This window comes from Punica granatum, chromosome 5 (genome assembly GCF_007655135.1).
Source record: "Punica granatum isolate Tunisia-2019 chromosome 5, ASM765513v2, whole genome shotgun sequence".
Taxonomy (NCBI): Eukaryota; Viridiplantae; Streptophyta; class Magnoliopsida; order Myrtales; family Lythraceae; genus Punica; species Punica granatum.
Genome location: NC_045131.1, coordinates 9,874,151 through 9,895,935, shown reverse-complemented (window position 1 = coordinate 9,895,935; position 21,785 = coordinate 9,874,151). Strand labels below are relative to the sequence as shown.

General features: G+C 42.0%; 3 protein-coding genes, 1 long non-coding RNA gene and 1 pseudogene across 5 annotated transcripts; 3 read left to right on the top strand and 2 right to left on the bottom strand.

Moving 5' to 3' along the window:
• Nucleotides 1-388: 388 nt before the first annotated feature.
• LOC116209447 lies at nt 389-2,501 on the bottom strand. The gene is made up of 3 exons (XR_004157235.1): nt 2,378-2,501; nt 1,291-1,359; nt 389-693 (listed from the first exon to the last, which is right to left on the bottom strand). It is a non-coding gene; the product is annotated as an uncharacterized LOC116209447 (long non-coding RNA).
• A 7,205-nt stretch (nt 2,502-9,706) lies between these two features.
• LOC116207315 (germin-like protein subfamily 1 member 14) lies at nt 9,707-10,607 on the top strand. Its single transcript, XM_031540221.1, has one exon. It carries the CDS (start codon nt 9,760-9,762, stop codon nt 10,429-10,431), a length of 672 nt encoding a protein of 223 aa, XP_031396081.1. The 5' UTR covers nt 9,707-9,759; the 3' UTR covers nt 10,432-10,607.
• A 2,716-nt stretch (nt 10,608-13,323) lies between these two features.
• LOC116208636 (germin-like protein subfamily 1 member 14) lies at nt 13,324-14,220 on the top strand. The gene has a single exon (XM_031542169.1). It carries the CDS (start codon nt 13,400-13,402, stop codon nt 14,069-14,071), a length of 672 nt encoding a protein of 223 aa, XP_031398029.1. The 5' UTR covers nt 13,324-13,399; the 3' UTR covers nt 14,072-14,220.
• A 928-nt stretch (nt 14,221-15,148) lies between these two features.
• Nucleotides 15,149-17,302, top strand: LOC116208650 (pentatricopeptide repeat-containing protein At5g18390, mitochondrial). 2 transcript variants are annotated; one of them, XM_031542188.1, is made up of 2 exons: nt 15,149-16,817; nt 16,952-17,302. In XM_031542188.1, exon 1 carries the CDS (start codon nt 15,277-15,279, stop codon nt 16,660-16,662), a length of 1,386 nt encoding a protein of 461 aa, XP_031398048.1. In that variant the 5' UTR covers nt 15,149-15,276; the 3' UTR covers nt 16,663-16,817; nt 16,952-17,302. The 2 variants fall into 2 exon arrangements, with proteins under 2 accessions (XP_031398048.1, XP_031398047.1); XM_031542187.1 differs by having other exon boundaries at nt 16,902-17,302.
• Nucleotides 17,303-17,432: 130 nt separating this feature from the next.
• On the bottom strand, nt 17,433-18,951 carry LOC116208651 (annotated as a pseudogene).
• Nucleotides 18,952-21,785: the final 2,834 nt, after the last annotated feature.

Here is a 21,785-nt window from a genome sequence, read left to right as displayed (position 1 = left end):
TGATTAGGTGTTTATTCCACTTAAGCAAAGTCTTAGGTTCGAATCCTTCTGAATGCATAAAATTCACGTTCAGAAAGTTTTATCTCATAGTGGGCCGACCCGGTTCAACTGAATTAGTTGAAGCCCAATTGGGCTTCCAGATATAAGAATTCACATCGAAAAAAAAATCGAGGGTTAATAAGTTTCTTGCCCAACTACTATGTGTTCAGAGGTTTTGGTGCGAGTCTGTACCGTGTTTGTAGTACGTAGTTTAATTCGATGTTGGCTTATCTATAGAGTATGCACTTCCTAGGCGCATAGGTTTCAATTATACCCTTATTGCTATGTCGATGATGTCACGACCTGAAATTTCAGCAGAGTTTTCCCTATGTTTTCTCGATATCCATTATCACATAAACAATTTATTCATAACATGTTTTCCACCTCCCAAATAGTTAACCAATTTAGCAAGCCATATCAAAAGCATATAACCAATTCAGCCGGTTTGGATATATATATAACTCTCAAGAGAGTACTTTCCACAACCATATCACTAACCCAACTAAACAAAAGTTTCAGGTCGTAACTTAATTTTAACATTCTACAAGAACTTACTACTTATACTAGGAGTGGCCCTACTGCAAAAGATCCCTTGGCGCCGATCCCCGTTGTTCAAAAAGATATCCTGTGCGATTAGTCGAGCTCCTAGCTCTCCTGGAAAAATATATGCAGGGGGTGAGCTGCATCTCTGTGAGTACGATATTCCAAAGTAAAATGAATTAATACACTCATAATTCATAGTCAATCAAATATATATATATATATATACTCTACCGCAATATTGAGTCTAATACCAACCTAATCCGTTCATACAACTAACTCAACAAACAAATCTCAAGTAAATTATACGCCTATCTTCATCATCATATCTCATAAAGGGGCCCATTTTTCTATTCCGCCGGGTCCAACGGCCGTTCGTGCCCCTTTTGCTATTCTGCCGGGTCCAGCGGCCGTTCGTGCCCCCTTTTGCTATTCCGCCGGGTCCAGCGGCCGTTCGTGCCCCTTTTTGCTATTCCGCCGGGTCCAGCGGCCGTTCGTGCCTCTTTTTGCTATTCCGCCGGGTCCAGCGGCCATTCGTGCCCATTTTGCTATTCCGCCGGGTCCAACGGCCTCATAGCTATAATCACACAATACTACTAGCATACTCAAACACATATATCAACTATATTCCTCAATCATTTAGTCACCTCCACTTCTATAACAACACATATAAGTATTTACTATCATTTTACGATGGAAGAAAGTACTCACTAAGACCCCTCAAAATGATAACTCAATGAGTCGAGCTGTCTGGTTGTATAATCTCGGTCTCCTCAGCCCCTATTCATATCCAAGCACAAATGTTAGATAATATACCTAATAAAAACATAAATATACATCAATTCAACTCTCTTGTTCCTATTAATCACAAGCACCCACATAACAATAAGATAATATGCATAATAATGACATTACATGCTAGTCCGTTTAATTGTTTCTCCATTTTTATTAAAGCTAAAATTACTTCCATACACCGGTTCATCCCACTCTCTACTCCTTATTATCCACCAATCATTACTCAATTCTCCTCACTCCTCAATTCCTCATTAAAACATGTTATTATCTCATAATCATTTTGAATTAGTAAATTCGAAGAGGCTCGATATTCAATTGTTAATAAGCAACTATGCAGCAACCCAATAAAGTTGGTCTCCATACCCAATTAACCATCAAGCAAAAACATCTAACTTCTTCAATTTGTTGCCTTAGTGAACTCATACAACCAACTCTAAGCAAATGACAAGTGTTCTTATCATCTCATGAACACAACTCCAAATTTTTAGCTTATTAAAATAACTATAAAACACTCCAGCACCACAGTAACGGCAAGCCATTGCCTCGACAAAACTCAGCTCCTAAAATACTATATCGAATTATCAATCCAACTTATTCAACTTATTACTCAAAACAGATTTCCACTTCCAACACTTCCCTTAAACTTCACAGTAAGCAACCTCAGTTAATCCTACGGAAAATTTCTATGCAAGAACACTCCCCAAGTCAGAAATTGAATTGGCATTATTGGGAATTATTTTACCAACCTCTAATTATCAATTGGCTCAAAGAACAAGATATATGCATATACATGTTTATATATACGCCTGCATATATATATATATATATATATATATATACTTTCAAGAAGGCATAGATGATCGTAGGAACTTAAACTCCTCTAGTTGCTTAAGTGAAATTCAACATAAAACAATCTATATTACCCACATGCAAGATAATCCAAAGAACAAATAGAAATAAGACAACAAACACAACCAACACAACTATTTCAGCTTGAACATACCAAACCATGTTGTTTATCTACGCAATTGCAACTTTCAGCTTCAATTCTGAGGTTTGTTTCCCAAATCCCGACTCTCCTTACTTCGTTTCCCTCAATTCTCCTCTAACTTTGCACCTTAGCTCTCTCTGTCTCTCTCTCTCTCTCCCTCTGTTCTGCTCTGTTTTTCCTTCTACTATTTCAGCAGAGAACACAGCAGAAATCGAAAAGAAAAGGTCAATGGCGGTGGGTTACTGAGGGAGAGAATGAAGTACACGTGGGGTCCCTTGCTACCCCTCTTTTTATTTATTTATTTATTATTATATTTTTCCAGCCACAAAAATTCATGGTGTATAATTTACATGTATATTACGTAAGCATGTATTTGTATATGTTATATGTATATATATATATATATGTTCGGTTGACCGGTCTCACAATCTCCCCCACTAATAAAAATTTCGCCCCCGAAATTATTTACCTGATATCGAAAAAAGATATGGATATGTAACTCTCATAGAATCCTCGGGTTCCCAAGTGGCCTCTTCTCTCGTATGACTTCTCCACAACACCTTCACTAATGGGATTCTCTTGGTTCGAAGAACCTGCTCTTTCCTATCTAAAATCTCCATTGGCTCTTCCTCATACGTCAAGTCCTCATTTAATTCCACCGGTTGATAACTCAGAACATGGGACGGGTCCGGTATATACTTACGCAACATTGACACATGAAACACGTTATGAATACGGGATAGTTCAGGGGGTAGAGCTAACCGATATGCCACTTTCCCAATGCGCTCTAGAATCTCGTATGGCCCGATATATCTGGGACTAAGCTTTCCTTTCTTGCCAAATCTCATAATACCCTTCCATGGTGATACTTTTAAGAAAACCTGATCTCCTTCCTGAAACTCGAGGTCCTTTCTTCGTTTATCCGCATAATTCTTCTGTCGTCCTTGAGCCGTCTTTAATCTTTCCCTGATAACCTTGACCTTTTCAGTTGTTAAGTCGACTATTTCTGGTCCAGTGAGTTGCCTTTCTCCAACCTCATTCCAGCACAAAGGTGTTCGACAAGCCCGACCATAAAGCGACTCGTAAGGAGCCATTCCAATACTAGATTGGTAACTATTATTATAGGCGAATTCTATCAGAGGTAGATAGTCATCCCAACTGCCATGAAATTCTATAACGCATGCTCTTAGCATATCCTCCAATGTCTGAATGGTCCTTTCGCTTTGCCCGTCTGACTGAGGATGAAAAGCAGTGGTCAAATTCAACTTCGTACCCATGGCACGAACAAAACTATTCCAATACCTTGAAGTAAAATAGGAGCCTCTGTCTGACACTATAGATACTGGCACCCCATGCAACCTCACAATCTCCTTAATGAACAATTGTGCCAGTTGATCAGCACCAAATGTCGCTCTAACCGGTAAGAAGTGAGCAGATTTTGTTAGTCTATCAACTATCACCCATATAGAATCATGCCCCCTTCGTGTTCGAGGAAGTCCCGAAACAAAATCCATGGTGATCTTTTCCCATTTCCATTCAGGAACCGGAAGAGGCTGTAATAATCCGGACGGGTGTTGATGTTCTGCCTTAACCTGTTGACACACCAGACACTTAGCAACAAATGCAACTATATCCTTTTTCATGTTGTTCCACCAATAACTTCCCTTCAAATTATAATACATCTTAGTACTTCCCGGGTGCACCGCATATGGTGAGCTATGGGCTTGTGCAAGAATCTCTCTCTTTAATTCAATATCGTCAGGTACGCAGATCCGATTCCCGAACATAAGTGTGTCATCCTCCTTCAAGAGAAATTCAAATTTCTTGCCTTCCTTTACCTTGCCCTCCTTTATTTTGTTTTTCATTTCTATTAAAAATGGATCTCCTTGTTGCGCTGCTCGAATTCGATTAATTAACACTGGTTTCATATCATAGATAGCCATCAATGCCCCATATTCGGTCGTCTCTAATTTAACTTTCAATGACCTAAACTCGTTAAGAAGTGTGTCGTGAACACTCCACATACCTGCTAATCTTGCTGATGATTTCCGGCTCAGTGCGTCTGCCACGACATTTGCCTTCCCCGGATGATAGTTGATTGTGCAGTCGTAATCTTTAATTAATTCCATCCATCTCCGCTGTCTCAAGTTGAGTTCTTTCTGAGTGAACAAATACTTCAAACTCTTGTGATCTGTATAAATCTCACATGTTGCTCCATACAGGTAATGTCTCCAGAGTTTGAGAGCAAACACTACTGCTGCCAATTCAAGATCGTGTGTCGGATAATTCTTCTCATGGTTCCTTAGTTGCCGAGATGCATAAGCCACCACTTTGCCATTTTGCATTAAGACGCAACCTAAACCTTGATGGGATGCATCACTATATATCACAAACCCCTCATTAGTAGACGGAATAATAAGCACTGGGGCAGTAGTCAACCTTTTCTTCAGCTCATGGAAACTCTGCTCATACTCATATGTCCACTCAAACTTCACACTCTTTCGCGTTAACCGAGTCAGAGGAGCAGCAATAAGGGAAAATCCTTCTACAAATCTTCGATAATAACCAGCTAATCCTAGAAAACTCCTCACCTCTGTTACACTTGTAGGACGACTCCAATTCAAAATAGCTTCAATCTTCGCAGGATCCACTGATACACCATCACCAGAAATCACATGCCCGAGGAATCCCACCTGATCTAACCAAAACTCACATTTACTAAACTTGGCATAAAGTTTTCTCTCCCTCAAAAACTGCAACACGACTCGGAGATGTTCTTCATGCTCATCCCTGTTTCTCGAGTATACCAATATATCATCGATAAAAACTACCACAAACTGATCAAGATATGACTGGAAGACTCTATTCATTAAATCCATAAAAGCTGCAGGAGCATTCGTTAACCCAAAAGGCATCACAAGGAATTCATAATGTCCATACCTAGTGCGAAACGCAGTCTTGGGCACATCAGAGTCCTTTATTTTCAATTGGTGGTATCCCGATCTAAGGTCGATCTTCGAGAAGACAGTGGCACCTAGGAGCTGATCAAACAAGTCGTCTATCCGAGGTAAAGGATATTTATTACGCACTGTGACCCGATTCAATTGTCGATAATCTATACACAATCTGAGTGAACCATCCTTCTTCTTTACAAACAAAACTGGAGCACCCCAAGGAGACACACTGGGCCTGATAAATCCATTTTCTAATAATTCTTGCAGCTGGACTTTCAATTCCTTGAGTTCTGACGGGGCCATACGATACGGTGCACGAGAGATAGGGGCTGTACCGGGCTCTAACTCAATAGTAAATTCAATCTCTCTATCAGGAGGAAGACCAGGTAACTCATTCGGAAAAACATCTGGAAACTTGCAAACCACTGGAATTTCACTAAGCTTCCGTGAGTCAACTTCAGTAGCAACTACATATGCCAAGTATGCTTCACACCCCTTTTCCAGTAGCTTACTTGCCTTGAGGAATGATATGAACTTAAATGGAACACTCAACTGATCTCCATGAAACTTAAATTCGGGCTCGTCCGGTATTCTGAAGATAACCTCTTTCTTGTAACACTCCACAGAAGCATGGTGAGAGGCAAGCCAATCCATCCCGAGGATAACATCAAAATCCCAAATACTTAAGGGTATTAGATCTACTAACATCTCCTTATCCCCTAATTGTAGCATACAACTCCGATACACTTCCCCAACCACTACGCTCTCCCCGGTCGGTGTAGCTATAGACATACAACTATCTAATGACTCTTGTGGTCTATTAGAATGCATAGCATATGATAATGAAATATATGAATGAGTGGAACCTGGGTCTATAAGTACATGTGCGGGCTTATTAAAGAGATTTAACGTACCCGTTACTACAGTAGGAGTAGCATCGGCATCTCGCTTCGTTAAGGTGAACACTCTACCCTGCGTTATTGGTCTATTGGCCTGGCCTGCTGAGCTCACCATTGATCCACCCCCTCGGCTTTGAAAACTCTTATTACTGCTCACCTGTCCATGGCCTCTCATCGTCAATGGCCTGTTGCCCACATTAGCACTACTAGATGCTGATATTGTAGGCTGCCTACAGTCCCTCTGCATATGTCCCTTCATGCCACATCTAAAGCAAGTAACCTTTTCACTTTTTAATTGCGGGCAATTGTTTCTCAAGTGATCACGACGTCCACAATGAAAACAACCTCCAGATTGTATTTGGCAAACGCCAGAATGAATTCGACCACAGTTCTGACAATTCTGACGTCTCGAAGGATTGGCTCCTCCATAACTTCGTTCACTCTGACTTGTTATGCCTTGATCTTGGTGAGACCATTTCGGACCCTGCTGATAGGTTGATTTCCCTTTATTGAAACTCTGAGTAAACCCGCCTCTTTTTGGGGGTCGATAGAAACCCGCTACAACTGAGCTACTAGGCCGAGTTCTGCTTTGTTCCCTCTGAGAAACTTCCTCTCGTAAGTCCTCTTCAGCGATGATAGCTTTATTATATAGGTCAGAAAATAATGGGATCTCCAGAACTGAAAGACGTGACCTAATGTTGAGGTTCAATCCATCCAAGAACCTACTGCATTTGGAAGTTTCATCACCTACCAATGTAGGGGCGAAACGTGACAACTTGGTAAATTTTAATTCGTATTCAGCTACGCTGAGTTCCCCTTGCTTCAAATTCAGAAATTCCCGCTCCTTGGTACGCCGAAAAGAGGCTGGAAAGTACTTGTTATAAAATGCTTGTGTAAACTCCACCCAAGTGATAACGTGTAATGAGTTCGGATCCAGTCGTCTCTGAGTAGCTTCCCACCAGTACTGAGCATCCCCTTCCAGCATAAATGACGCAAGTGCCACACGTTGGGTGTCTGAAACCTCCATGATTGAGAAAATCCTCTCCATTCCAACTATCCAATTCTCTGCTTCTATGGGATCAGCACTTCCCGAAAAATTAGGTGGACCATATTTCCTAAACCTTTCGTATGGCGTCAATTGTAGCTCTATCTGAGATGTGGATGCACTCGGCTGTGCTGCTTGCCTCTGAAAGAAAGCCGTTTGTTGCTCAATTAACTGCGCTTGCTGCTCAACGAGGCGAGTCATCGCTGCTAGTGTTTGATGGATTGGCGGGTCTTGTTCGATGGGAGCTGCAGCAGCTTCTTGAGGAGCTTGAGACACTTGATCTTCTGTCATAGGCTGTGGTGCATTCGGATCAGCTAAACCCTCAACTGCACGGTACCTATGTCGACCCCGACCCGCACGCTTGGGTCCCATTGCAAATTTTTCCTAAGCAAAACACTAGTTAATCAAGCATTTAATAGACACAATTATATGATATATCCCGTCTTGGGACCGCAACTAATAAAAAGAACGGGGATCAGGCACCCTAAGTCTACAGAATCCTATCACCTTTGCTCTGATAGATGAGTGCAGATGTAACAACTTAGCAGAAGTCAGCATATGCCAAATTCGAACCACACGGAATACGGTGGTCGTGGGACCACTGTGCGGTGGACGATGATAATAAAAATGAGGCAAATTACTTGACATGAGAGGCTAAATACGATTACCAACTAACCATACATATTTGTGGTGATCTTAATCAATTCAACTATATTCCTTGGCCTACTGACCCACTTCTCTAGCTCTGATTAATTGAAGTTGTCCCAAAGAAAGTGGATTTCGAATTTGATTGGTTACTATTTTTGGCATAAGACAACATATAAAATAAAATCTCAAGTCATCCTAGTTAAGAGTTCGTTTGGAAGTGTGGTGGGAGGTTTCATAATCAATTTTTTTAGAGAATTTTAAGCAGATTTGGTATTTGGTATTTGGTATTTGGTGAGAGTTTTTGAAACCATGATTTGAGTCGAAATTGCGATTGCAAACGTGATTTCCTCGAGTAGGTTAATAACTGCTTATGAAATTTGCTTATGCTTATTCTATTTCAAATATTAATATATTTTTTATTTTACTTTCAGCAATTTTAAATTAGTTTCCTCTAAACACTTTAATTTATTATGAAATCAACACTTATTTTTCAGCAATTTTATTTCAGCACTTCTCCATATTGACGATGTTAAACGAGCAAAGTGTTGAGCTAAACTATGATGTTAAACTCTACCTCAGTCAAACGAATACGATATCTATTGGAAAGTTCAAATGAAATACTAAACACGTCCGGATGATATTGTGAAAGTACATAATGAATGTCGAAATTTCCAATTGCAGAAAATTTTAAGGGAAAAAAAAAGGACTGACAAATAACATTGAGGAGAAAAGGGAAGAGGAGAATTTTCTCTCCTTCATGAATCATTATTGTCCCCTAAGGCGCCAAAAATCCTTTTTAAGCAGGGCGTACATATCTGTATTTGTCCCACAATTAATTATATATTTATACATGATCCGTCGAAGAACAACGGAAAAAACCTTCCGTCGCGTCGGCAGGTACAAGTCGTGGCGCATGTGGTATCAATTAAAATTAGCACTGCAGTAGCTGTGTTTCTATGCAGTAAACTGAACGTGCCATTTCGACCACCGGCATCGAGAAATTGAATCTCTCTACGAGAAGATCAGACTTCGCTATTGAGCTGACATGTTTCGGCCTCCCCCATAACTGAGATCAATGAGCTTCTTCACTAATATTCTCCGAGCATCTGCCTGGAAATCCACATGAAAAAGACAATATCAGCTGCTTCTTTATGCAACCAAAACAGAAATGTGAGATCACTAATCAGTCGACACAAAATCATTGGGCTGTTCTCGAGGAAATTGCAGCAACGGTCAGTAGAAGCACAAAATAATTTGTACCTTTCTGGAAATTCAAGTGTGTTGTTTCCTATGGCTCAAGCAGCCTTTATCGAGCCAATTGGATGCCTTCATTATGTCGTCTGAGCGGACAGCAGTTATACAATATCCGAATGTAGGCTCATGATCCAACCGATATCTCATTCGTGCTTGCAGATAGTTCATCTTCCAAGTAAATATCAAACTGCCCGTGGAACAAATGTCCCTCTCGAAAGTTAAATCAACTTAATCAGTCTATGGCCTTCTGCTCAACGTGGAAGTGGTTCCATTCAATTTTCTCCAACTTACAGAAATCTTCCCGGCAAAATTTGACACGGACAAATGACGAATATTTAAGAATAGATAGACTTAGAAGATGTCTTTGGCTGGTCGTGGACGAGTTCTCCCTTTAATTTAAAAAGAAAAACATATAATTTACCCAATGAAGACCTTGCGACCTCTACCTGCTAACATTTAATTTAATTTAATTATTTGGACAAAGTCAATGATTGTTATTATCTATAAATAGATCTCTTCTTCTTACGAAGATCTCACTCCTCAACACAAGCAAATAACAACTCGAAGAATCCAAGTTGTAGTTCGCCATCAGCAATGATGAAGCTCGTGCTGATATTCTCCCTCTTGGCTTTTGCTTCCTCTCTTTGCTTCGCATCCGACCCAAGCCCACTTCAGGACATCTGTGTAGCAATCAAAGACCCAAAATCTGCAGTCTTTGTGAATGGAAAGTTCTGCAAGGACCCGAACCTTGCCAGAGCAGAAGATTTCTTCTACTCGGGCCTCCAGAAGCCTGGGAACACGTCAAACCCGCTCGGGTCGAAGGTCACGGCCGTGAATGTGGACCAAATCCCGGGGCTTAATACGTTAGGAATATCTCTTGCTCGCATCGACTATGCTCCTTATGGTCTGAACCCACCTCACACGCACCCTCGTGCCACTGAGATTCTGGTGGTTGTCGAGGGAGAGTTATATGTCGGATTCGTGACTTCGAACCAGCTTGAGAACAAGCTCTTCACCAAGTACCTCAAGAAGGGAGATGTGTTCGTGTTTCCTGAAGGGCTGATCCATTTCCAACTCAATATTGGGAAGACCAACGCTGTGGCATTCGCAGGCCTGAGCAGTCAGAATCCTGGAGTTATAACGATCGCAAACTCATTGTTCGGGTCGAACCCTCCCATCAACTATAATGTTCTGACCAAAGCCTTCCAAGTGGACAAGAAGGTTGTGGACAAGCTTCAGGCGCAGTTCTGGTGGGACAACAATTAGTATCTTCCTCCAACAGAACCATTATTTCGAAGACATTCATTATTGTTTTTTCTTTTTTTGGCCAAATTCGTTATTGAATTTGATTCGCAATAAGACAGCAGCTTCTCTATCCCCCTGCTGCTTCGTGTACCGATTCTATATGATAACATATTTATATTTGTCTGCTGTTTTCTTAAGTATGAGTTTTGCTGATCTATTTTACATGCTTATATTGATCACGGAAAGATTCATCAACTACACAAGTACACATAATCTGAAGAAGATGTTAACTCCATCCATGGAATAGTCAAAAATCCATTAAGGGTGCGCTTCCTGAACATATGTGGACCCAATGCTTCTAAATGGCATTGAACTACTCGGCGAGCTGCCGACTGGAGGTGAATATCATCAGTGCTATGACTATTCGAAGAAGCGTACTCCATGAAGCTGGAACCTGAGAGCTTGCCATTAAAATGTAAATTCCAAGAAGAACTCCCGTGCATGTGTGCATGCAGTATCAGAAGTGCTTATATGGCGATTTTCTCATTGATCATGACAAGGCAAGCCGTGAGGACCCATCAGGAGACGGTTGCTTATTTCCGGCTTGTCCGGCTAAACAGATTCTTCCCACATTTGCACTAGAATATGTGACTTATATGCGGAGCACATGTGCCTTCCGTGCTCACCATGCTATACATACAACCGCTCTGTCAAAGTATGAGTTTTGCTGATATATTTTATATGCTTATATTGATCACGGAAAGATTCATCAACTACACAAGTACACATAATCTGAAGAAGATGTTCACTCCATCCATGGAATAGTCAAAAATCCATTAAGGGTGCGCTTCCTGAACTTATGTGGACCCAATGCTTCTAAATGGCATTGAACTACTTGCGAAAAAGCCCAGATATGTGGTGGCTATAACAACTGCCATATCTTTAGGAGCATGAGATTACTACACGAAGCAACTTAAGATAGCGCGACGTAATATGCAACAAGATGCAAGTCTTGGTGGTAAATTGAACTCAAGCACCTCGTAGCTAGGGTCAAACCGACTCTCAAAGGAAAATGTGCTGGCAAATAGATTGATATTACTTGTGGTCTCACCAACAAGAAAAGCAGTAATTCCCGCTTATTCCAACTCTGGCCATTCTAGAAGCAGCCACCCTCACCTCCTTAAAGGCCTGGCATAGGCGTCAGGGATCAAGCTTCGTCGATATCTGTCAAATCTGATATCGTGCCTTGACTTCAGACCGCTGTTCAGAACCGAGCCGCCTCGGTGCTGGTGATGATTGTTTGGTTTTACTCGGGGGTTGTCTTGAAAAGTTCTAAAAATCTGGGGACGATTTAGTCATTTTGAGGAACATTCAAAAATGACAAAGGGGACAAGAATGGCGCCCAACGGTTCTTCTTCATCTTCTAGAACGGCATTCTCATCCCAAAGCTGCGGATGCCACCGCAAAGCTGATGAGCTCTGCAGTCGCTTGCCAACGCTCTTCTCATCCAAGCTCACTCAGTCCCTCTGCAAATCCCAAGCCCTGTCCCCGACCCTCCTCGGCTTCCTCAAGACCCTCCTTGCTGCAAATATTAAAAAGGCTGGGGTACCTGAGCGAATTACCTAAAAATTATTTAATGATTAAGTAAGTCGCCCCTCACTTGTGCTTTTTTGACTTAAGCATTTTTTTTAGTTGTATTAAACAAACAAACTTCTAATTAAGTGCTTTCAGCGCTTAATTTGTGTTATCAAACCCATACTTAGTTCCTTATTTACAGAGTCTTAGCCCACACTCGATGACTCAAATGAAGTTTTCGTCCAAGAACCAAGCATGAAAAAGAGATAACAAATCTGCTAATGCCTCGGTCAAACCCTTGAAGTTGCTGTTGCTTCTCCTCAATTTAGGCAGCCTTGAATTGTTCATCAACTCTGGAAGGCAATAGCCCAGGGGACCTTTGGCACTCAGCAGGATCCCCGATGTCAAAACATGCTTCTTGTTGTAAAAATCAATAGATGTTTTAAGGATCATGCCGGAGAAATCAAATCTCTAAGTATCGATTTTCCTGCTTAGACTCTTCACGTTGTCTCAGGTCGATCTGTTGCTGTTTTTCCCACTAGGGGCAGACATTGTTTAATTCTGTTTTGTGAAAATCATATAAATGTAAGGACTTTAAGATTCAGATATTCAGTTTGTATGGCCGGTTGTCTACCATCTAGGAGCAGGCACGGTCCAATTTTCCAAAATATTTTCCAAGTGAAACCGAATGATACAGTTAAAAAAAGAAGTTCTTCCTTGCGGGTTCAGTTTTATGGTTGTGGTCGAACCAAAAACTGAGATAAAGGGCCATTCCTAAAACTTGCTTTATCACTTGCGAAATAAACTTCTTTTCATTTTGTTGTTTCCTATGGCTCCAGCAGTCTGTATTGTTAAGGAGAATCCTACAATTAACATACTTTTTTACTTCGAGCCAATTGGATGCCTTCATTATGTCAGCTTTAATAGCACATGTGCAACGGCAGTTTTACAATATATCGACGTAGGCTCATGATCCAACAGATATCTCGTTCGCACTCGCAGATAGTTCATCTTCCAAATAAATATCAGATTTCCAGGAAACCAACTGCCGTGGAAGTGGTTCCATTAAATTTTTCTCCAAGTTATGGAAATCTTCCCAGCAAAAGTTGACATGGACAAACGACAAATATTTTAAGAATAAATAGACTAAGAAGATGTCTTTAGTTGGTCGTGGGCGAAGTTTCTTTTGAATTTGAAAAGAAAAACATATAATTTACCTGATAAGACTCAGCAGCCTCTACCTACTAACAAGTAATTTACTTGGACAAAGTCAATGACAGACACCTATAAATAGATCTCCTCTTCTTACGACGATCTCACTCGTCAAACAGGCAACCAACAACTAGAACAGATCTCACTCCTTAAACAAGCAAATAACAACTCGAAGAATCCAAGTTGTAGTTCGCCATCAGCAATGATGAAGCTCGTGCTGATATTCTCCCTCTTGGCTTTTGCCTCCTCTCTTTGCTTCGCATCCGACCCAAGCCCACTTCAGGACATCTGTGTAGCGATCAAAGACCCAAAATCTGCAGTCTTTGTGAACGGGAAGTTCTGCAAGGACCCAAATGTCGCCACAGCAGAAGATTTCTTCTACTCAGGCCTCCAGAAGCCCGGGAACATATCGAACCCGCTTGGGTCAAAGGTCACGACTGTGAATGTGGACCAAATCCCGGGGCTCAATACATTAGGAATATCTCTGGCTCGCATTGACTATGCTCCTTATGGTCTGAACCCACCTCACACTCACCCTCGCGCCACTGAGATTCTGGTTGTTGTCGAGGGAGAGTTATATGTCGGATTCGTAACTTCCAACCAGCTTGAGAACAAGCTCTTCACCAAGTACCTCAAGAAGGGAGATGTGTTTGTGTTCCCTGAGGGGCTGATCCACTTCCAACTCAATGTCTGTAAGACCAACGCTGTGGCGTTCGCAGGCCTGAGCAGTCAGAATCCTGGAGTTATAACAATTGCAAACTCATTGTTCGGGTCGAACCCTCCCATCAACTATAATGTTCTGACCAAAGCCTTCCAAGTGGACAAGAAGGTCGTGGACAAGCTTCAAGCGCAGTTCTGGAGGGACAACAATTAGTATCTTCTTCCGACAGAATCATTATTTGGAAGACATTCATTATTGAATTTGATTTGCAATAAGACAGCAGCTTCTCTATCCCGTGCTGCTTCATGTACCCATTTTATAAGATGACAAATTTATTTTTGTCTGTTGTTTCTTAAGTGTGAGTTCCGCTGTCCTATTTTATATGCTTATGGATCACGGAAAGATTCATCTGCTGCACAAGCACACGTAATCTGAAGAAGCTGTGAACCCCATCCATCGTATAGTCGGAAATCCATTTATGATGCGCTCTCTGAACCTTGCGTGGACCCAATGCTTCTAAATGGCATTGAACTTACCTGTTACTTTGAAAAAAACCTGAACTGGTGGCGGTAACAACTGTTATATCTTTTACGAGTTCCAAATTACTACACAAAACTACTCAAGATAGCACGTAGTATTACGCAAGCAATTGCACTCCTCTTTTCCTCCAATAAATGCATTTTAAGATGAAATGGGATAATCGGGAACAGATAATGAATCAACTTCTTCCTTTGTGAGATGCTCGGAAGTATTACTGCAAGAATGATTCTATTCCTGGAATTACACAAACATAGAATTGGAAAGCCATCAAAGCTTTGACCAATGGGAATTAAGGCAATTACATCTGAACCTGATCATTTCCCCCATTCAAAGCCCTGACAATAGCTAACAATGAGGATATGTGTTAGCGGCAAATTGATTCTTAGTGGATGCAGACTTTAATGCAGTCCAAGAATTAGAAACCCATTGGAAGTGCCTCGTAGCTAGGGTCAAGCTGACTCCCAAAAGGAATTAGTGCCAGCAAATAGGTTGAGATTACTCGTGGTGTCAACCATACAAGAAAAGCCTCGATGCCAGCCTATTCGGACTCTGGCCACTATAGCAGCAGATGACGCATCAGGGGTCAAGCCTCCTCGACATCCGTCAACTCATATATGGTGCCTTGTCTTCAGACCGCTGGTGGGAAGTCGGAACCGAGCCGTCACCTCGTTGCCAGCGATGATTGTTTGGCTTTGCTTGGGGGTGTATTGAAAAGTTTTAAAAGATCTGGGGACGACGTAGTAATTTTGAGGAACATCTGGAAATGGCAGAGGGACAAAACTGGCGCCCAAGCGGGTCTTCGTCTTCCCCGGTCAGCGTTCACAGCCCAAAGCCGCGGACGCCATAGCTGAGCTGATAAGCTCTGCAACTGCTCACCGATGCTCTTCTCCTCCAAGCTCATTCGCTCCCTCTGCAAACCCCAAGCCCCGACCCCGACCCCGACCCTCCTCCGCTTCCTCAAGACCCTCCCCACCGCCCATGGAGAAGCCGCGTCGGGGAGGAAGAAAGACGACTACTTCGCCGTCGTCCACCACGTCTCCAACATAGTCCGCCGCGACTTCTACATGGAGCGCACCCTCAACAAGCTCCCCCTCACCCTGACCTCGGACCTCGTGCTCCGCGTCCTCCGCTCCTGCTCCCGCTGCCCCGACGAGTCTCTCCGCTTCTTCAACTGGGCCCGATCCGTCCCCCACCATGCCCACTACTACTCCCCGACCTCCATCGAATTCGAGGAGCTCGTCAAGATTCTTGCCACCTCCAAGAACCCCGACTCCGTCACCAAGATCCTCCACCAGATGAAGGACGCCCATTTGAGCGTTTCGCCGAACACCTTGTGCTCCATCCTGGAGTCGTACGGCCGGCAGGGCCTCGCGGACCAGGCCGTGGAGGTCTTCAACAAGTGCAAGTTCTTCAACTGTGAGCAGACCGTCGAGGTATACAATTCCCTCCTTTTCGCTCTTTGCGAGATTAAGATGTTCCATGGAGCCTATGCCCTGATCAGGAGGATGATTCGAAAAGGGGTTAGCCCTAATAAGAGAACCTACTCTGTTCTGGTCAATGGGTGGTGCTCTTCTGGGAAGATGAGAGAAGCCCAAGAGTTCTTGGAAGAGATGAGCCGGAAAGGGTATAATCCTCCTGTTCGGGGGAGGGACCTCTTGATCGAAGGGCTTCTCAATGCTGGGTACTTGGAATCTGCCAAGGAAATGGTTAGGAAGATGACCAAGGAGGGCTTTGTACCCGACGTGGAGACGTTCAATTCCCTGTTAGAATCCATTTGTAAGTCGGGTGAGGTTGAGTCCTGCATCGACATCTTCCGCACCGCTTGTAGCTTGGGCCTCTGTCCCGATATCAATACTTACAAGATCTTGATTCCTGCTGTTTCTAAGGGGGGAACCATTGAAGAGGCCGTAAGGCTACTCCACAACTGTATCGATGATGGGCACAAGCCATTTCCGAGCTTGTATGCTTCGATCATTAAGGGGATGTGTAGGAAGGGGCAGTTCGATGATGCCCTCTGCTTCTTTAGTGATATGAAGGTCAGGGGACACCCCCCGAATAGGCCGGTCTACACGATGTTGATTACGATGTGCGGCCGTGGAGGTAGGTACGTGGAGGCGGCGAATTACTTGGTGGAGATGACCGAGTTTGGGATGGTACCAATTTCTCGGTGCTTTGATATGGTTGTTGATGGCTTGAAAAATTGCGGGAAGCATGATCTCGCAAAGAAGATAGAGCAGCTTGAGGTGTCGCTTCGTGGTGATTGATTTGTTGAGGAAACTGATTGGAATGGGCTCTGCTCTCATTACGGAGAGCCAGGTTTCAGTTTTTTGTCATGGACAAGCCATGAAATGATGGACCCTGGGATTTACTACTCAATGCATATGCAGAGTTGTCTTCTTGAAGATATCAAAGCATTCAGGTATGATAAGCAATCAGATGAAAATTAAAATCGTTCGAGGAGATCTTGCTTTTCACCTTGATAGTTGAACCAATTTGCCTGCAGTAATCGGAAAACTGTAATTTAGCGTTGAAGTGCTGATATCTCTCAAGCAGATGGTGGAGGTAAAATAGCACGAATGGAAGCAGTTGGAAAAGCTATCTTTAAGTTATGGGAGTTTTAGCCCCTGGAGAGCATGCACTATGGTACGCCGGGAAATAAGCAACCGCATAAAATATCTGTGATGTTTGTATAAGGAACTGAGTTCTGCGACAAAGTTCTGTCAGTTTCTGCTACTTATTGAGCAATATTGCTGCTTTTAGACCATTGAGTCACCTTTGCAGATTAGACAATTGATCTTATATCGAGTTTTGGTGTTTACAATTAGAGAGCGAAGGTTGCCTCTGTATCCAATTTTTTTGGTGGGAGCATGTATAGAGAAATAATATTGCATATGTTCGGGTTCACCTCTTGGAGCAATTTTCCCATCAGTTTTCTGATCAAATTTGCACTATAGGCTTGAAGACTAAACAGTATTAAAAAAAAAAAGGAAAAGAAGGGAAGAACGCGTTGAATCGGTATCCTTCAGTATAAAAATTCGTGTAGAATGCTAACTTTCTTTCGTTTTTATTCCAGTTAACGTCAACAGCAATGTAGCACGGAAACGTCTCAATAACCAAGAATGACAGATCAAGCTTTCCTATTATGAATCAAAGCTGCATATTTCAATTCAGCAACTAAATCTGTGACAAAGCAATATTTATATGACAGAAACCGATCAATAATGACACAATCAAATTAAATCTTGAAGTCCGAGGCAAGTATGGTGCTGAGGTTCACGGGGTTCATGTACTTGATTGAACCGGTCATGATTTGCTGGACAGGTAGGGCATTGACCTGCTCGAAAGGGTGGAACGCATCCCAGAACACGTACTCGTCTTGGTTTGGGCAGAGGCTGGATGCGGGCGTTCAGAGTCTGATCCCATTGTTTGGACCTTGCCCACAGCATGCTACATTGGATGTCACAAATCCTATAGCAAAATTTACATTTGGGTCAGTCTTGAAATGTGTATGACACAATGCTATGTTTTCTTTCAAATGGGACACGGAGTTGGTCCGAGTGGGTTCTGTTCCATGCCGAATGATTGAGGGTCGGTGATGAAGTTGTTATGAGCCTGCGGCGTGTTGACTGCGACAAAGATATGTGACCTGTACTTATCATTAAGCTCTTTCATCATCTGGACGAGCTGGGGATTGTAGAGTGCTGCAGCTCAGCTCAGGAGCACAATGCCCGTCGGGACTTCTAAGTCCTATTTCTACAGGGGCGCAGCCCAGTGGGCCTGTTCCTGTGACCAGAACCCGTCTGGCACCAAGATCGTATAGCCTCTGCACAAACGTCAAAGACAGTTCATTAAAAACCGAAAGGTCCCTCTGTCATTTGGCAAAAAAGAGTTGACAAACAAATACATCATAATTCGATATATAACTATTGTGTCGATAGTGTTCATGGAATGCTTGTACTCCAAATAGACCTAAACTACACAACAATTCCCACCAGTAATGTCAATGACAAAATGTAGCAGCTTTATGATGTGCTTTTGCATACAAACTGTTCATTTTTCCAGTTCTAAATGGAAACAGAAGTAATTTTACCATTAACAGCTTCTTGTACTCCGAGATGAGGAGCCAAACATAATCGGAGAGAGAATACTAGCGAGAGCAAGGAGACAGGGGTATCAGGAAGTAGTTGTTCACGAAATCGTTGCCCCCAACTGTAACAAGCACAAGCGCCTCGTTCACTAGCTTCTTGGTCCTCACTTGCCCGATTATCTCGCTCACTCTCTGCTGGTGCTCTTGGAAGTAGTCCAATTGCTGGAACATTCTTATGATGTTCACCTGGGAAGCAAGTAAAAAGGAAAAGGATTAATTACATAGAATCTGTGAATCCAAACGAGCATCATACCGAAGGACTTACAAATTGAAGGCCGGTGTCATTGAGGATTCCTATCCCGGCAGAAGCAAAGTTGGCACCCACAAGCAGCTTCTGCCCAGTGAGCTCTGGGCTTAGGTATGGCAATATGGATTTGCTACCAAGGTGCTGACTTGATCCAGCAGATTACTGGTTAACTCCCTCGATGACATATCAAACACTAAAAGCAAAAGTGACGCAAAGTAATTAAATCAATGTCTGAATTTTGAAACCCAACTGATGAAATCGGGGATGTTGAGCCCGTTGGAGAACCGTCCAGTGGGCTGGTGGGTTGGGTAATCAATGCCGTAGGGAAATGAGTTCTGCACTGGCAGTGGTCACTAGGTAGTTGTTGTTTCCACTATCCACGAGAGAGTCACCAAACACAAAGAAGGCTCGAGCCGACTCGGCGAGCTGTGGACTGGAGGTGAATATCATCAGTGCTATGACTATTCGAAGAAGCGTACTCCATGAAGCTGGAACCTGAGAGCTTGCCATTGAAATGTAAATTCCAAGAAGAGCTTCCGCGCATGTGTGCATGCAGTATCAGAAGTGTTCATATGGCGATTTTCTCATTGATCATGACAAGGCAAGCCGTGAGGACCCACCAGGAGATGGTTGCTTATTTCCGGCTTGTCCGGCTAAACAGACTCTTCCCACATTTGCACTAGAATATGTGACTTATATGCGAAGCACATGTGCCTTCCATGCTCACCATTAGCATGCTATACATACAACCACTCTGTCAAAGTCGCAGATCAATCCTCTATCGTGGAAGGATTACACTTACAATTTCGAGTTATCGTATCTGTGACGTTTTATCAAATGTTAGCTGCTGTCCTTTTCAGAGCAGCAACATCGAGCTACAAGGAAGACTTCAATCAATGTGAAGATCCCAATAATTAAAATAGGAAAAAAAAAAGTTGAAGAAACTCACCCGCCCGTCATTTGGATTATGAACAGACAAATGAATGCACATACATAACTTAGCAAAAAAAAATTCTAATGCAAGTAATCATTTTTCAGCTTTTTTTTTCAAGTAATTATTAGACATTTTTGGTACAATCTAGTATTCAATAGGTACCAGATAGACTGACAGTGTGACACATTGACTCCAGGGATAGCCGATGATACTAAAATGATTTGAATCCTTACTTCATGCCATGGTAAGATGGGACTACGTATGTTTGCAGAGTGTATATAATCTGGCAAAATCTTGTGGCACTATTCGATGAGATACTAATATGTGAAGCCTGGACTCGTATATATAAAAGCGTTGTTCATGCTTTGTACGCATGAAGTCGGGTGAAGGGTGTCCAAGTAGGCGGGTACTAAACTGAACACTAAAATCATGGTTTTTGGAACAGAGAAGAACCTTTCTCCAACTTGTTGAGAAGGTGGCTTGAGGATTCATCTTTCCTGCCTATATAGGAGCTCTAGTTTTACCAAGGTAAATTAGTTCAAGTGATTTGACCTTATTATTCTCAATCTCAAGTAAAGTTTTGAATTCAAATCTTGTAAAAGAAAAAAAAATTATGATTGAGAGAGTTTTACCTCTTATCGAGTAGATCTAAATTGAACCTAGGCTAGTCGGGTGCCATTGAGATTCCCGATACAAGGTGATGCACTCCAATTAGGGGGAAAAAAAAAGAGCCGTATTCTTCGGCTGGCCTAGTCCATAGTGAAAATGGCACCTGATTAAATCTAAGTTTGGGTTTGTGCGGAGAAAATTTTTAGACAATCCTACCTCAAATGACATGGTGAGGAAAAACTAATAACAATCTTGTAATGAAGAATAATTATGACAATTATCGAAGTGATTAACACCAATACTCATGTTTCATGCAATTTAATTGGCGCTTCATCACGCTACGCGACGAAATAGAATCACTCAAGAACTTCTCGTTTGTATGTGTTTCCAGAAATGGTCTATGGTCTAATACATCTACTTCCACACCTAATGATTTATCTTGCTATATATACATACATATAATAAAATTCCTTTGTTCCAGATGAAATCTATATCAATGTCGATGGTTATCACTTATCAAAATAATCAAGGGTTAACCAATGTAGGTTGATTCAAGTGGTTAGCTATTTATTCCACTTAAGCAAAATCTTATATTCGAATCCTTCTAAATACAAAAAATCCACGTTCGGAAAGTTTTATCCCTTAGTGAGCCAACCCGATTCAACTGAATTAGTCGGGGCTCAATTGGACTTTCGGATACTAGAATTCACACCGAAAAAAAAAATTCGAGGGTTATTAAAATCAGGAATCGGAGAAAATCGATTTCGATTCCGATTCATGCCTATAGGGTATCCGGAACCTGTTATTTATTAAAAAAAAAAGAGGAAAGAGTAAAGTTACTGTCTCTTCTAATGAATCAGAACAGAGACACTTTGTTGTGTGGGGTCGTATTATGGATGTTTAATTTTATCGATGGATTAATGAGACATATTATTTTTGTTATTGTTGTGGATTAATTTAAATCTTTGTTGATATTCTATTTGACATAATTACTGATTATGTATGTGATATTTTCGATTTTATTTAGCCAGAGAAAATTTTTTTAGGTTCTAACAGGGTACCCGGAACCTGTAGTATAATACAGGTTCTGGATAGGTTTCAGTTCCAGGATTCAACATGATAGGGTCTGATTTCAAAATCTTGAAACATATCCCTTACAGGGTAGGGCCCGGGTATCGTAAAAAATACAGGGTACTCGGAACCGATCACCCCTAATGTCAAGTTCGACATCAAGGAATACGGTGGTCATGGGACCACTGTGCGGTGGACAATGTCAATAAAAATGAGGCAAATTACTTGACATGAGAGGCTAAATGCCATTACCAACTAACCATACATATTTGTGGTGATCTTAATCAATTCAACTATATTCCTTGGCCTACTGACCCACTTCTCTAACTCTGATTAATTGAAGTTGTCCCAAAGAAAGTGGATTTCGAATTTGATTGGT